This window comes from Aotus nancymaae, unplaced genomic scaffold, assembly GCF_030222135.1.
Source record: "Aotus nancymaae isolate 86718 unplaced genomic scaffold, 86718_ANA_hifiasm-v0.15.2.pri h1tg000077l, whole genome shotgun sequence".
Lineage (NCBI taxonomy): Eukaryota > Metazoa > Chordata > Mammalia > Primates > Aotidae > Aotus > Aotus nancymaae.
The window spans coordinates 14,399,313-14,416,631 of NW_026988492.1; the positions used below are offsets into that span (position 1 = coordinate 14,399,313).

The 17,319-nt window shown below is 35.9% G+C and overlaps 1 protein-coding gene across 1 annotated transcript in view; it reads right to left on the reverse strand.

The window, feature by feature from the left end:
* Positions 1 to 17,319, reverse strand: part of PLXDC2 (plexin domain containing 2) — a 438,114-nt gene that overhangs the window by 51,563 nt on the left and 369,232 nt on the right. Inside the window, exons 11-12 of the mRNA XM_012450101.3 lie at positions 13,543 to 13,693; positions 12,029 to 12,067 (exon numbers count right to left, since the gene is read on the reverse strand). Coding sequence (XP_012305524.2) covers positions 12,029 to 12,067; positions 13,543 to 13,693 — 190 coding nt within the window. The remainder of the gene's footprint in view (positions 1 to 12,028; positions 12,068 to 13,542; positions 13,694 to 17,319) is intronic.

Consider the following 17,319-nt stretch of genomic DNA (forward strand, 5'->3'; position numbering starts at 1 on the left):
CAAATAAAAATTGCATATAATTACAGTGTACAACATAATTTTTTGTTATATATCTATACACATCGTGGAATGATTAAATCCAGGTAATGAACATATCTATTCACCTCATATACTTATCATTTTTGTGTGTGATGAGAACATTTAAGATCTACTTTCTTATCAATAGACACTGTGTTGTTATTGCCTCTTATTTGATTCTTTTGTAGTCAGAGAATGTAGTCTATAAGATCCCAATCTAGAAATTTAAGATGTTTTAATGGCTCAATATATGGTCTACTTTGGTGACCATTTCATGCACACTTGGGGAAAAAACCCTACAATATTCTATAGTTATTGGGAACACTGCTTTATAAATATCAATGATGAAAAAGTGGTTGTCAGTATTCAGTATTGTTCAAATCAATATCCTTCTTAATTTAAAAAAAAAATTTTTATTTTGGTCTAACTTAAAAAAATTTCAATGGTTTCTAACAAACTGACTTTTTTTCCTTTTTTCCTTAGACTAGGTCTCACTCTGTCACCCAGGATGGAGCGAACTGGCGACACCATGACTCACTGCAGCCTGGACCTCCTGGGCTCAGGAGATCCTTCCACCTCAGCCCCCTGTGTAGCTGGGACTACAAGTGCATGTCACCATGCTCGGCTCATTTTTTGTATTTTCAGTAGAGATAGGGTTTCACCATGGTGCCCAGGCTGGTCTCAGACTTTTTGGATCAAACAATCTGCCCGCCTTGGCCTCCCAAAGTGCTGAGATTATAGGCGTGAGCCACTATGCCCCGCACCTTTTTTCCTTTTTACATTTTTCTCTTTCCTCTGTTAATTCTCCTTGTCTTTAAGTCACTACTTTAAGTATACTTAATTTGACATTTATATAGGCACTCCAGCTTTTCTGTGGTTATGTTTGCAGTATATATTGTTTTCTATAATTTTACCTTGAAGTATTTTATATCTTTGTCTTTATTTTTCACATGTATTTCTTATACACAGCATAGAGTTGGATCTGGCTTTCTTAAAAGTTAGTGTGATGACCTATGCTTTTAATGGAAGTGTTCATTTTATTTACATTTAAAATAGTTGCTGGTATGGTTGGATTTGGTCTGCTATTTTGCTATTTGTTTTCTCTGTGTCCGGCTGGTATGTGGTCCATTGTTCCTTTTCTCTTGCCTTTTTCAGGTTAAACAAATATTCCTTAGAATTCCATTTAAATTCCTCAAGTGAATTTTTAGCTGGATGTTTTTGCATTTCTTTTTCTTTAGTGGTTGGTGAGTATATTAGTATGTGTTAAAAATCACTTATGGTTGACCCTTTATCCAACAAGTTCTTAATAATATATTACTATAAAAGAAATAACATTTAGTCACAGTAGTTTATAAAACTGTTATGAATTAGTTCCAAATAATTACCTGCTGTCTTTACTACCCAAGTTACATTAAAAATCTTGTACAGCCTGTAATCCCAGCACTTTGGGAGGCTGAGGTGGGTGGATCACAAGGTCAAGAGATCGAGACCATACTGGTCAACATGGTGAAACCCCGTCTCTACTAAAAATACAAAAAATTAGCTGGGCATGGTGGCATGTGCCTGTAATCCCAGCTACTGAGGAGGCTGAGGCAGGAGAATTGCCTGAACCCAGGAGGCGGAGGTTACGGTGAGCCGAGATCGTGCCATTGCACTCTAGCCTGGGTAATAAGAGCGAAACTCCGTTTCAAAAAAAAAAAATCTTGTACAGTATTATTTGAGCTCTGCCAAATAAAACTAAAGCAAAAATTAATCTTAATGGAAGCAACAGCAAGTCATTGAAAACCCAGCTGTTTAAAAGAAGATTAAACTAAATTTACCATCTAATGATTTAAACTACTCTCTTTAAAGTATTATGCCATTTTGAGACTAGCATATCTTTTTTCTCCATCAGTCATCAACATCAATTCCTTTTTTTTTTTTTTTTTTTGCTTAAAGTGGATCAGCATATTACACGAGCAATATGCACGGGTGATTCAAGCACGCATGAAAAAAATTTAGCGTTAAAGTCATACAACCTCAAGGAATGCTACAAGTTTAGGAGGCTGCAAACACGCCCTGGGGGGCCCTTTGCACATCAGAAGTTGGCTTCTTTCCCATTCCTAGTTCATGTTTTACGGGTTTTTCAACTCCTAAACACTATGACCTCTGACCTCTTCCCACTCACTCTCACCATATTACTTGTGTCTTACCATATGGAAAAAACAGCAATCTCAGATGAAACCCTCTCAACTTCTCCCCCCATCTCCCTCCCCTCGTTCATGCTGATTGGCCCCACCCATGCTTGTGGATATATCACTTCACTTTCAGTCATCTTTTGACTCTTTTTCTTCTTTATGGGGTCTTTCTCCTCAGCACTTGTGACAGGTAAACATGGCATTAAGAATCTCTACTTCCCTTCTTCCCTTTTTCTTGAAAAAGTTGTCTGTCCTTGTGGACTTCAATTTCTTGATTGTCCACAGAATCCTCAAATTCTGCCTGGAGATTGTACAATGATGGATTGTTATACAATCCAGTCAAGAGCAACGAACGTCTTTATGCCACCAAATCTCATAGTGACTTTTCTGTGTGTGGTTTTTTAACTTGACTTGGCTGCAGCATTGACACTGCTCACGACTTCCTCCTTGACATTTTCTTCTCCTTTGGTTTCTGTGACACCAAACTCTTTTGGTTTTCTTGCTGTCTCTATGACACTCTTTTCATTTTATTCAAAAACCTTAAACGCTGTATTTCCTCTCTAGTCTTTGACCTTTCCTTCTTCTTTCCTTCCTTCCTTTTCTTTCTTCCTTTCTCCCTCCCTCCCTCCTTCCCTTCCTCCCTTCCTCCCTTCCTCCTTCCTTCCCTCTCTCCCTTCCTCCCTCCTTCCCTGTCTCCTTCCTTCCTTTTTTCTTTTTCTTTTTTTTTGGAGACTCACTCTAACCCACATTGGAGTGCAGTGGTGCAATCATGGCTCACTACAGCCTCGACCTCCCAGTCTCAAGCGATCCTCCCACCTCAGCCTACACAGTAGTTAGGACTACAGGTGTGTGCCACCATGCCTGGCTAATTTTTATATTCTTTTGTAGAGACGGGGTTTCCCTGTATTGCCCAGGCTGCTCTCGAGCTCCTGAGCTCAGGTGATCCACCCACTTTGGCCTCCCAAAGTGCTGTGATTACAGGCCTGAGCCACCGTGTCTGGTCACTCTTTTCATCTTTATACTATGCTCCCATACCTAATTCATTTCCCTAAATTCAACTATCACTTATATGCTGATGATGCCTAAATTCATAACTTATGTTTATATTTCTCAAGTGAATTTCAGACTTATATAGAATAATGCCTACTGACATTTTCATCTGGATGTCAAAATCAACATGCTCAAATTAAATTCATTGCTTACCCCCTTTCTTTTCCTGTATTTCCTATTCAATGGCACTATTGTCTACCCAGACAACTTACACCCATATCCTGGGAACCATCTTAGTCACTTTCCTATCATGTAAATCACACATCTAATCAGATATTAGTTTACGTAGCTTCTACTTCATTAATAAATGCTTCTCATATGCATTCTCTATTTTTATTTCCATTGCCAACCACCACTTTATTTTAGCCTCTGACCATTGCTTCTATGGATTACTAGTATAACCTTCTAACTAGATTTTCTGGCTTCTCAGTCTTAACCCTATCCCTCCCGTTCCCTGCAATACTTCAAGAGTCAACTACTAAACATGTAAAACATGTCCTGACACTCCCTTATCGAAATGACACAAACGGTTTCCAAGGTCTCCAGTTAAGTTCAAACTCCGTTGCCTGGCATAAAAGACTATGAATGCTGAAGCCCTATTTGTTTTGATACTTTATGGCTGGTGAGGCTGAGAAATAAGCCCACCTTCTCAGCCTCACCAGCCATAAAATACTATGTGTATATCTTTACCCCAGGAAAATCAAATGTCGTAGCTCTTTAGAGTTACCCAACTAGATCTTAATATTCCATGCTTCTGAACTGCTTTCTGTGTCAATTCCTTTCCTGAAATTCTTTTCTTCTATCCCTTTTCTCAGAAATCCTACCCATATTTCAAAACTCGGATCAAGTATCAACTATTCTGGGAAGTTGTCTTGTAATTTCATTTCTGTTTAGATGCCTCTTCTCTGTTCTTCCACAGTTTTTCTTGAGTCTATCTTTGCACTCTTCACACCATACTTAAATATCAATTTACTTCTCTATGTCATCCTATTCAGTCACTTGCTTCTTTAGGAAAGGCATCAGACCTTGTAGATCTTTGCATCTCTATCACCTAACAATGGGCCTGGCACACAACAGTTGAAGAAATGTTTCTTGAGCAAATCAAACCAAGTAGAATCAATTCAGCATCAAAGGTAATTAATGTTTTAGTGACATACATATCTTAGTAGTATAGGGCCATCTACCATAATCACTAGACATATCATGTTTTAAAAAGAATAATCATTTTACACATGTAGAACACACTGAGAAGGGGCACAAGAAATACTGGGTAACTCAAAACCTATTCCTGGGACTCCCAGTATATCTCAGATTCCAAAATCTAATGGTATACGGAAGTTTCTTTCCTCCATTAGAAAATTCCCTAGTCCTGGTTTCTGATAGGAAAAGGGCAGGTAGAAAATGAGACAGGAGATGAGCACTGAAAGGAAAGTAGGCATCCTCCAGAGGGATGTGGTCAAGCATTTTGCCGATGGCAAATGGAAAGAGCATTTAGAGCTACTTTAAGGAAGCCATCTGTGTGCATTTCCTAAGAAAAGATCTGCTATATCATCTTATTCTGAGTTCTATCAGCAGAATAAACTCTAACTACACATTCTATCTACAAGTCAACCTGCAGGGGAAAAGGTATATCCTGATGTGATTTTTCTTTTTAGTCTACTTTCCTATGCTGGACAACAATTTGTAAAACCATTAGGCTGAACAATGAAATTGCAACTTTTCAAAGTCAAAGTGCTTTGTAAAAATCAGCAATTTCATATGGCTCAAAAAAATACAGAAAATGTAACTATTTTTATGAAACAAATACATTTGTCAACACCTTAAATCAGGGTGTCCAATATTTTGGCCTCCCTGGGCCACATTGGAAGAAGAATTGTCTTGGACCGTACATAAAAAAATACACTAACACAACAATAGCTGCTGTGGGTTGGACAAGCTTGGCTTAAATGACCTCATTTTCACTTACTATATTAAAATGAGTCAGGAGGTATAATGGATATAATGCTTTTGGATTCCTTTCCTCGGCAGAGTAAGATGCACTTTCTACATGTAGATAGAGATAATTTCTTGTTGCCACCAACTAAAATACTGTTTCAGGAGAGCCAGGAGGCATAGATGAGGACCAATGGACCAATGGGTGGATTCAGAGAAAAATACATTATTCTTATTTTGGTCAAATATCCATTCAACTCTTGACACTCAAAGTGTAGTGTGTGGTTTGGTGGCAAGTGCATTATCAAAGTGTTTGTAAGAAATCTAATGTTTTTGGGCTTCACACTGGAACTATCATATCAGAATACGCATTTTAACAAGACTCTCCACCCACCATGATTCTGAGAGTTCTTAATATTTATGCAAGATGAATCAGACCATTTATTCTCAACTTAACATTGAATTCATCTGGAATTTAAAAAAATATTGATTCTCTGGTTCCAGCCTTGGAGGTTAAGGTTTAATTGTTATAAAGAACAGTCTGAGTGTAGAAAATGTTATAAGCTGGAATGATAAAATAACCATTACATCTCAGATTGGAACCAGGTGATTTAAATATACAGAAAAAGTTAAGAACCACAACTCTAGATAAAAGTTTGGGAGGGAAATCCTGAATTTCAGGGAAATCTCAAATTAACATTGTAAAGTAGAAGAACTTTTCACTATAATGACACATATACACTTAGAAGAGGGTTAGTGCTGCCATGAAAAGTAGTCAAACAAAGCAAAACATAAAACTAAATGTCAAGATGTTTTACAGTTTTAAAAACAGAAAGTGATAGGTATTCAATAGTCTGTCAAAATGAAATAACAGTTTCCCTTTGCTTATAGGACTGTGATCTACACAAAAGAAGTATATGAAGAAAAGCAAGGAAAAGTAGAAAAAATAGGGAAAGATATGTTGCTTTGATGATTTATGTATGAAAGTCAAAAAACAATTTGACTGAATGATAAATGAAACACTAGACACTTGATCTATCACTACAGACTTGGTTAAAAAAAAATACAACTTTAGAAGTATTCCAGGGAAAAGGCAAAATAAAATTCTAACATTTTATCTTGGGATGAAAAGTATTATGATATCTTCAGAAATAAAAAGTTAAACACAACAGAAATAGAATTGAGAAGAGACATTCCATAGGACTTCATTCAAATTATATCTGTTTTAGTTCTTAGAAATCAATCACCTTGCAGATTTGTACCTCTGAATTAACTTAATCATGTTCTGCAAACTGCTTAATGTATCAACTTTGATAACTCCTTGATGGAGACACCATCTTCTGACTTAATAATGCAGCCTTTCAGAGTTCAGGTTTCATAAAATTCCCAGCAATAAGAAGAAATGATAAAAATGCTATCACATGTATTAGACATTATGCTTATTTGGAGTGCTGATAGTTTAAATAATATAAACAATTAAGAACTTATATTTAAACACTTTTTAAGCAAACCTTAACTCGATCAAAGGGGAGAAACTTTAAAGGAGCCAAGAGATAATGTAGTTTTTGGTACTTTGATAAATCTCAGTCAACCAATTTCAAATAATGAAGTGGAATCAGGATTTCAGAGCTTGAAATAATTTTAACATCTGCAGTGCAGCAGAATGGCACAATTCAATTTGCTAGACTGACTTGAATCTGGTTGAAGACTTTACTTTTCAATTAAAAATCCTGCCATTGATTCAACTTGCAAACCTCTTCTCAGCTCTGGGTATAACTTTATGCAGTTCACATCTTGAAGATATTTACATTTCTAATTAGGAAGTGAATGCCACTTGGAAGCAACCTAATCAAATGTCAAAGAAGACATTTAATAGTTGTACCTGCTAAAATATATAGCTAGGTCATTTTTTTTTAATGTAACTCTTCTAGTAAGCTACTAACAGGATTTGAAAATCCAAAGAAAATGTGGTTTTAAATGCATACAACCATTACCCACAGAAATACAGATGTTTAAAAAATATAGCTGGGTGTGGTGGCTCAAGCCTGTAATCCCAGCACTTTGGGAGGCTGAGGAGCGGTGGATCACTGGAGGTGATAAGTTCTAGACCAGCCTGGCCAATATGGCGAAACCCTGTCTCTACCAAAAATACAAAAACTAGCCAGGCGTGGTGGCTTGCACCTGTAAACCCAGTTACTTGGGAGGCTGAAGCAGGAAAATCACTTGAACCCAGGAGGCAAAGGTTGCAGTGAGCCAAGTTGGTGCCATTGCACTCTAGCGTGGGAAACAGAGCCAGAAAAAAAAAAAAAGAATACATTCTAGGACCCCCTTACAGGTGAATTAAATCCACATTTCTAGAGAATCCAAGAAGTCTCAAAGACTCTTAAATCAGATTTTGAACAAAAACTACAGTGTAGCCCTGTAATTTAGAGAATACATGCCAAGGATTCTGACAACACTGAAATACACAAGAGAATTAATGCATTGTGATTTCCACAGAAAGGATTAAATGGAAATGAATGCACAATTACATGAGAAAAGGAAATGTCACTTTCAAATACTTTAAGTATAATCAGCTGTTATAGAAAAGGTGAAAGAATATAGGAGGTATAAATAAAATAGCTTATCATGGCATTTCCCATGGGAAGTTTGATTGTAAGAGATCTATTCTGTGAAAGAAGACTACTATGATGTTGTTAAAGACTTGGAATTTGCATCAAGGTTAAATATATTCACCTCACAGCTCTGCCATGTGCTAGCTAGGTAACTTAACCTTTTTGGACCTCCTTTTCCTTGTCTAGAAGGCATAAATATTAATAGACCAATTCAAGGGTGTTGTGTGAGGTAAAAGAGTTAATATAGGTATAGCATTTAGAATGATGCCTGGGACATAGTAAACACTCAATAAACATTCTCCTTCCTCCTCTTGTTCTGCCACCTCTTCCTTTCTCTCTCCTCTCCCTTCTCCTCTTTTTCCTCCTCTTCTGTTTTACACATAAACAAGAGATAGATAAACTATTTGATTATAATTACATATTATTCTAAACTTAATATTAGAAACATATAACTAGCAATATTTCAGTTGGAGATAAAATGATGTCTTTACATAAGATGTTCTTATTTTTTTTTTATTTAATTTTTGGTGTTTTTTTATGGACAGGGTCTTGCTATGTTACCCAGTTTAGCCTTGAACTCCTGGGTTTAAGCAATCCTCCTGCCTCAGCCTCTGGAGTCGCTGGGATTACAGGCCTATGCACCACACCTGGCTTTACATTGGATCATCTGCGTTTTTAGAACAAGCCATTTCAATGGTCAATCAAAGCTTTATCTTACTAAAGAGACCTAAATTTATTAGCTATCATTCTCTTTGTTTCAATTTTTTCATGTTTCTTTTTCCAAATTATTTAGAGAGCTTAGACTTTCCACTCAACTTTGAAGACTAATAAAACTTCTCCAATCAAATAACTATTCTGAAACTTCGAGAGGCTCTAACTGGACCTAATTTAAATGTATCAGGAAACTCACCGCACAAGTGAAGATTCATCAAGAGTGACTTAGCAGATTGTAACTCAGTCTGGGTCCTCTCAATGAGAAACCCTGTTGCGTGACTTAGGTGTCCAGCTGCTCACAAGTATTTTATGCTTTCATATCAAAGATGAAAGAAAAATCTCCCGGAAACTGAATGTATAATCATGTCAGCAGTGGATTTTGCTAAGAAAATCCACCACTTTAACCCATGGAAATGACCCAGAAACACTCAGAGAGAACGTAATGCAATAACTAAAAAAGACAATGTAGGGTAAATCAGTCATTTGTTTCTAGCTTCTTCTTGACTACTTAGAAAAATGTCATCCTTTTTCCAGAAAAGTACAAACACCTAAATAAAAATGCTTTTAAGAGCAGCCAATTAGTCACCAAAAAAGTAACTATGTGAGATGACAGATCTGTCAATCTGCTTTATTATTGTAACCATGATATTTTCTATATGTAGTCCCATAAATTCATGTTGCAAACATCAAATACACATAATAAAATTTATTTTAAAAAACAGCTGCCCAATTGAACCTATAAATTAAATCAAGAAATCAAATGTGCTAAAATTCTTTGCAACAATATAGAGAAATTTACCAAAATTCATTAGCTTGCATGTTTTTAAAAATCAACCTCAGTAAACGTTAGAAAGTATTAAATTAGGCATACTTATTCATTATTACCTCAGTCTTGCAGAAATGTTTATTAAACTGGAGTAAAAGGACAATTCTGAATTGTTTTCGACATGCTTAATTAACTCATGAAGTTAGATTTACACTGGCAATCCTTCCTGCATCTCCACATTCCATAAAATAAAAAACAACAGCACACTAACTTAGTAAGGATGCTGTAAAAAGCAATGTGTGACTTCTTAAGTATTCTTTGGAGGAAACATTTATCTTAATAGTTGTCAGGTTGGTCCGTTTTAATTACACTTGAACGTTTTTAGGAAAAGTGCTTTATTAACCACCATAGACATAAAAAGAATTTGAAGTCTTATTTTGATATTTTGGAATTCTCATGGATGCCTGCTGCATATCAATTATGTCAATATCTGAGAATCCAACGGTTGACTCTCTAGTATACCAAAAATCCTACAGTTAAGTCATAGGATTTGCTTAACAATTTCTTAGCATCATAAGGCACGGATTTAAGAAAATCTTCAAAGTTTTATGATTCTTTGATGGCTCAAACAAAACTAAATATTTTCATTGGGATAACTGGTAATGTTCTAGAAAACTCTTTATCAAAGTATGTTCCAAAAAGCATTAAGTCTATGGCATGCTACTCATAAAAAAGTATTGGATGGGTGCAGTTGCTCACATCTGTAATCCCAGCGCTTTGGAAGGCTGACGCAGGTGGATCACCTGAGGTCAGGAGTTTGAGACCAGCCTGGCCAACATGGTGAAACCCGTCTCTACTAAAAATACAAAAATTAGCTGGGCATGGTGGTGGGTGCCTGTAATCCCAGATACTCGGGAGGCTGAGGCATGAGAATTGCTTGAACCCCAGAGGTGGAGGTTGCAGTGAATTGAGATCGTGCCACTGCATTCCAGCCTAGGCAACAAAGAGTGAAGCTCTGTCTCAAAAAAAAAAAAAATTGTTAAGAGCAGTGGAGAAATGCCAGTATTCTTTATAATCATCTTTATAACCATCTTGAAGATTATTCAGAATGCATGTTCTCTGAAAGCAGAGATTTGTCTAAGCCTTGTTCACTCCTGTAGCCCCAAGTCAGCAACAATGCTTGGCAATAAGCAAGCATTGAGCAGAAATCAATGAATGAACGAATGATCAGTTCTCTAGCAAGGAAATTTCTTTAATTTTTTTTTTCACTCAGAGTCTCTCACATCTATTTGATCGCAAGAATCCTTTGTTTTTTGCTGTTAGCAGCATAGAATATTTTAGGTAAACAAAATAAAGAAAGAAGGAAAGGAAGGAAGGAGAGAGAAAGCATAGAGAAAGATCTAACAAATGTACATATAATGACAACCCATATTAAGATTTAAAGTAAAAGCGAACTCTCTTGGGGACTCCTCCCCAGTTCCATTCACTTCATACCCCATCTCTTCCCTCAAAATGAGGTAACTCCAACACTAGGGCTTATGTCCACATGCTACTAACATCCTCCTCTGGGAAATTCTGAATTGAAGGATTGCTAAAGTCCCTTTAAGCCCTAAGATTTTAATTTATTTCTAGCTATTATATATTTCACAGATGGTCATTTGTAAATCTATCCACTTAGTAAATTAATACAAGGATGAATAAGAAATGAATGAAACAAAACTACAAAACAGATGCAAGACAATGAGAAATTGATACAATAATGGTATTTATGAACAGGCTAACTGGTCTCTTGTCCAGATGGATTGATATAAACTCTAGAGACATACATAGACATATAAACAATGTTCTGAAAAGGCATAGAAGTCTTAGCTACTTAACCTAAACTGAGGGGTTTAGAAACTATTCTCTACCATTATAGAGAACAACAAGCCTAACAATATATATATCGGATTTTGACTTACTCAAGAAATCATCTAGGGCTTTAAAGACAAACCATGCCTAGATCAATGTCAAAATGTGCTCCCATTTACATAACAGATGCTGCCAAGAAGAGGACACCCTTTTCCTGAGCTGAATAAACAATTACTAATGAGGATCTCTTCTATTAAGACCCAGCATACATGGGCCAACATAGTTTAAAAGGAACAAGTTCTATTTCTAAAAACGTAATCAATGTTGCTCACTATATTGTTTCAATAAAACTATTTTTCCCAAAAATTTTCTAGTATCTTTATAGATATTTCTAAATTATCTTGGAAAACCTTTAAGTCTGTTGCCAACAAGATATTCTTTCAAGTATCTAAGTTTTGTTCTTTGCTTTGAAGAACAGATAAAAAGACCTACCCAATATATTTTCATACTTAGGGCTCTGTTTCTTAATTTTATGCATAGAAGGTGCTGACCAAGCAGACAATTTAGTGAAACACAATTGAACTCAATACATGTAGCTGTGTAGACAACTACACACAACTATAACACAACAAGGAGTAGAACAGCAAAGAATACCAACATGTGTGGTTGAATATTCCACTTTATCACTGGTAATTGGTGTCACATAGTTTTATAGACAAATACAAGGATGAGGATTTCATTTCACTTTCAAGCCAACCCACTGACTTCTTCACGTTAAATGCCAACAGAGAATAAAACACAACCTCACCTTTTATTTAGAAGCCCATATGGTCTTTCTCATACTAAAATAAATGAAATGAATTCATATCTAAAAATGTTTATGAAAGAAAAGTGTCAATTCCTACCTCCATTATCTTTTAGATGTAGTGCTATCTTGGTATCATCTGGAAGAGAAATTCAAAGTTATTATAACAGAAGAAGATTGATTTCAAAGGAGCACAAATCTCATGACTAGTAATTGTCTACTAACTGCCTTGATTGGAACATGACTAGATTTTGACAATTTATGGAGGTAATTTCTAGAACAATGACAGCAAGTCCTTGCTTTACATTAGATAGATCTAAAATTTCCAAAAGAGATTGTAAGGTCAAGATTTTGGTAACATCTTGAATGATTCTTAAGATCTACAAGAAAAGTAAACACATAATTAAAACTTAAAATGCAACTATTTTTAATTCTCTAAAATCACTTATTGTAATTAGAACCTATAGTTATGACCTTATTTATTCATTTTTAAAAATCAAGATCAAGGACATTCCAAATTAATTGTGATAGTTAAGATTTGTCAATATTTACAAGTTTAACTCCAAAAGTTAAATGTTTATTCATTGCTAGAAAAGATGACCAAAATTCTATATGAAGAGATCTTATCCTGACCAAACAAAATGTAGGCTATATTTGTTTCAGTGATTATATTGACTTTAAAGCGTAGGGTTTAAATTATAGGAATATTTTCATGGGCTTTAATATAATAATCCAAAATAATATGGATTGAAATATAACGTTGCTTATGAAAGCAGTAAAATGCACTTAGCAGCTGCCCTCCAGCCCACTTTATTCCAGTTTACCTTATAATATCAGATTAAATTCCAATTAAAAGCAAAGGTTCCAAATTTAATTTAATTTCCTATTCAAGCCAAAGAAAGCGAGGCTTCTAACAACAAACAAGTAACATCCATTTATCCCCCTCAAACCTGATTTGTGACCAGTCTCATGTTTCTGCCCACTCCCTCCTGGTGGTATCATTCAGAATAGAAAATTATCATATGTTGGGTAATACACCTTCTTCCTCCTGAGCTCCGCCCAAGCATTAACACTGTCTAGTATTTTTGCCTTCCCTAGAAGAGGATGTTTTTCAAGGACGATTTCTATGACACATACAGTGTCCCTGTATAGGTTATAGACTATACAGACATATTTTATTGACTGCATTCTGGAAAACATTAGAATTATATATGAATAGAATTATCTATTGTTCAGAATCCAGAATCAATGGAAATTTTATAGGCATTTGTCTTTCTAACCTGTGATTGTGAAGTTGGATTTGTTTACTACAAAATTTAGCCACATAGAAATAAATCTGTATTTATTTTCTAGGAAGGAGAGGACAAGAAGCCAGAATCAATGGCAAAAGCTATATTTAAAAAAAAAAAAAGGCACAGTGCCTTAAAAGAATCCCAGCATATACTTTTAGTTCATAATAATGTTGTCCTTTTCCCCCTTTAGAAATCCCTTAGAAATCCTGTCTGCCAAAGAATAACTTTAGAGAGATCTAGAGAGTAGGAGCTATTCCAGTGCATGTCAACACAGTGATTTTTCCTTCCTTCAGGAAAAGAAAGCAAACTATCTGTTGGGCACCTTCTGTTGGGAGGCTGGTAGGGAGCTGGGAAGTCGCGGCTCTTCTGGTGGTGGTTAAGACCCTGAACTGGGTGGTTGTCGCTCGTATGGTTGTGGTGGTTGGAGAAGAAGTTTCCGCTGGTTCTGTATTCTCACACATCTTCCCCTTTGACTAGTAAGAGAAACGAAACGGAAAACAAATTGAGTAATCACATGTCTATTTTAAGATCTTACATCAAAGAAGCTGGGCTGTAAAGCACAAAACCCTTTCACATCAAGACAAGGAATAAATTACTTTTGCACAAGACTATATTTATGATTTTCCTAACTTACGAAGTTTACAAAATAGGAAAGGGAAAAAGATAGATGTAACAAGGCATTTCCATTTTTACACATTTAGGTTTCATCATTTACTGTGGTTAAACTTATTCATATTACTGTTTATCTTGCCCTAAATTTTACATTGGTATATTTATAAAAGACACACTGTCAAAAGGGAAAATTTATACTAGAAGAAAAACATGTGCATAAAGATAAGGTTTAAAACATACTCAGGTTTGTGAAGAAAGAGTACATTCCTTTCATATCAAACCAAAAATGCTAAATCCGAAATATTTGCTAACTTCCCCATAATACTACTTCATTGTTTCAAAAATCATCTGTCACAAGTTGATTGAATGTCTAAAATTTTGTTTTCCTTTTGAAATATTCAAAACCACATAAGAAAAGGATTGAACAGAACTCCTGTAATCACTCAGTCTATCTTCTTTCTAATAGAGCTATATTGAAAACATCAGGAAAAGGGACATACTGCACTTGAAATTTTTAATTTGTGAAAATAAATCCTACAACCTTCACTGGTAACAGCCTCCAACATCCAAACTTTTATAGCTTAGAAGTTGGTGTTTCTATCCATCTTCTGTCCCTCAATGGACTCCCTCTCACTGGTGGGCCTTGAATAGAAAATAACTATACTGCACATGAGTGGTTTTCATCCCACATTTTAAAATTACTGTTAAATAAATACCTTTCTTAAACTTCTCTCATCATTAGTGGAGCACTAGGCACCTTTCCTCTTGTTAATGAAGATTCCTGAGACAGCCTCCTTTCATTAATAGGATATGTAACAGGTTTACTCTCCACTTCAAGTCCAAACATACCAGGGTCTCATTTAATTCCCCAAATCCAGTTTCTGCACCTCCTGAGCCCCATTAATCTAATGATTTCCTTTCAGATACCACTTTAGTTGCCATCCCCACACCCTGGACCATATCTGTAGTGGAAAATATTTTAGATCTGAAATCGTAAGCTCAATTATCCTTTTTCAATCTATCCCTGCACCTGGGAACTCCAATTCTTCTTATACTTTGGCTACTTAGAAAGCCTAGCAAAATGATTTTCTTTTTTAGTTTCTTTTTTTCCCCATCACTTCAACCTCTCATTTCAATAGCTCCAAGTATCTTGCTCTATTTTTTGTTTTGTTTGTTTGTTTTTTTCTACAACAGCTTTAAGGAACATCCCCAATATGGTAAAAGATCTTCCTTTTCTCTGCCTGCTCCAGGGCCAGGCACAGCTGGAGAATAACCACACAGAGCCGCCAAGGGGGTTCCACAAACTCATCTCCTGCATCCTCAGCCAGGCTGTCTATACCACTTGGCAGCACTGCTGTGTCTTGCTAATCACCTCTCCCATCATGCTCAGTATGAATTTCAAACTCTCTCCGCTTTATTGAAAACTGCAATCCCATCGTGATTCTCCCAGTTTTACAGCTTTCATTTCCTTGATAAAGAGACATGATCAGCAAGATTTCTTTAAATTTCTTTGTGAATCAGCATACTTACTTGACTCTGGGCTGATCTATTCTTTCCTTCGTAATAATGGATGGGGACCTTTCCTTACAGCCATTCTTTTAACCTACGTCCTAGCCCAACTCAGCCCACCTTCACAGGTATTGTGAATTTGCTCATGTGATCATGGTCCTTTCTCTACAATATTTGCCAGCTCTAATTCTCTGCTGGCTTCTTACCAACAGCACTTAAAGGTACACAAGCGTGCCTAATCTTATTTTGCAAACTCAGTCCTTTCTCTTCTCTCAGTGCATCCTGACATTATAGTGCTTTCCCTCCATTCCTTCACAGTCATACTCCAGAGAGGTCAGTCTGCCTTGGTCTTCTCAGACTCCCAGCTTCCCCATTTATGACAATCTTGCTCTTTTCTAATCCAACTGAGTTGAAATTTCTCATACCAATGTTTCTAAATATCTAAGCTTCTACATCTTCCATGGTGTCCTACTGATACCTTCTCAGTCTATGGTGCAATGTGCACTCTCCTTCTTGGTCTCTGTGACACACACTCCCCTCAATGTTCTGATACCTCCCTCACAACTCCATCTCAATTTCCTTTTATTTATGTCAATGCCTTAAGTGTTGAGGTGGTTCTTATGGATCATTCTTGATTTGTTACTTTATTCTATGCATTATCTTTTGCAATCTCCTCCACACCCATGACTGCAATGGACATCTTTATGTTGATTATTCATAAATCTGTATTTCCAGTCCACATTTCTCTATTGTATTTCAGGCCCCAAAAGTCATCTATTGACCAGGTGTATGTATGTGAATGTCACAGACATCTCAAACTCAGGAAGCCTGGATTGAAACTTGCTATATATTATTCTCTCTTTGTGTTTCTATTGTCAATGAACAGGACCTAATATTCAGTAAACAGGATCTAATGTTCAGTAAACATCCAAACATTTAAGGTAAAATCCTAACTCAGATTGCTTTCGGCAGTAAAGGCAGACTAAGAAACTAAATAGCCCTCCTGTTATAAAACAAATAGATTCTAAATAAAACCTGAATTTTAAAGCATTAGAATTTGCAGGAAGTAAAGAATATCCCCAATGGCGCCTTTCCATTGTCTAATCCATTCCCCACTCAAAAAATAAAACAAAGCAAAAGCTATGTGCTATAAAGACAGTAGGAGCTGTATATATTTAGGGAAGTAAAAAAGCAGAGTTTGCCCTGAGGTAGCCAAAATCAATATTGCTCTGAAGAGAACAAGCCTTGTAGCAGCAGTAGACAGGGGAGATAAATCTGAACTTCTCCTCACATACAGGCAGAGACCTATGGTAACCTGAAAATCCTGAGGATCCCATCATCAAATCCTCTTTGGTGGAAAGCACCACCTATTTAGATGTTAGAATAGGAACAGACAAATATACACGAAGAAACAAATAAAAATAGCTGTCTGACAAAGACTCAGCAAAAACCATGAACAAACTATTTAGATCACCAAAACTTTAGATAATGGGATCATCCAATATGGAATATATAAAAATCATACATGGAATATTTAAAATCATAAAAGATAAGATTTAGAAATGAACCGTTCACAGGAAACTATAAAATACTTGGCAAATTTAATGTGTCAAATTTAAATTTTAGAAATGAAAAATAAATTGGTTGGAATTTCTACATCAGTGAATAGAGTATATAGAACATTAAACAAGATGAAGGGAGAATTAATAAACTGGTAAATATATCTAAAGAGATTGCCCAAAATACAGCACAGAGAAATAAGGAAACAGATTACATAAAACAGAGGTTTAAAAATATGACAAGATGAAAATGTCAAGCCCTCAAAGAACTAAGAAGGTGAAAATAAAGAGAGTGGAGAAGTATAGCTGAACAGCACATTTATCAAGTTTGACACCCAACCAACAAGAAAACACACAACCAACAAGAAAACACCCAACCAACAAGAAAACACCCAACCAACAAGAAAACACCCAACCAA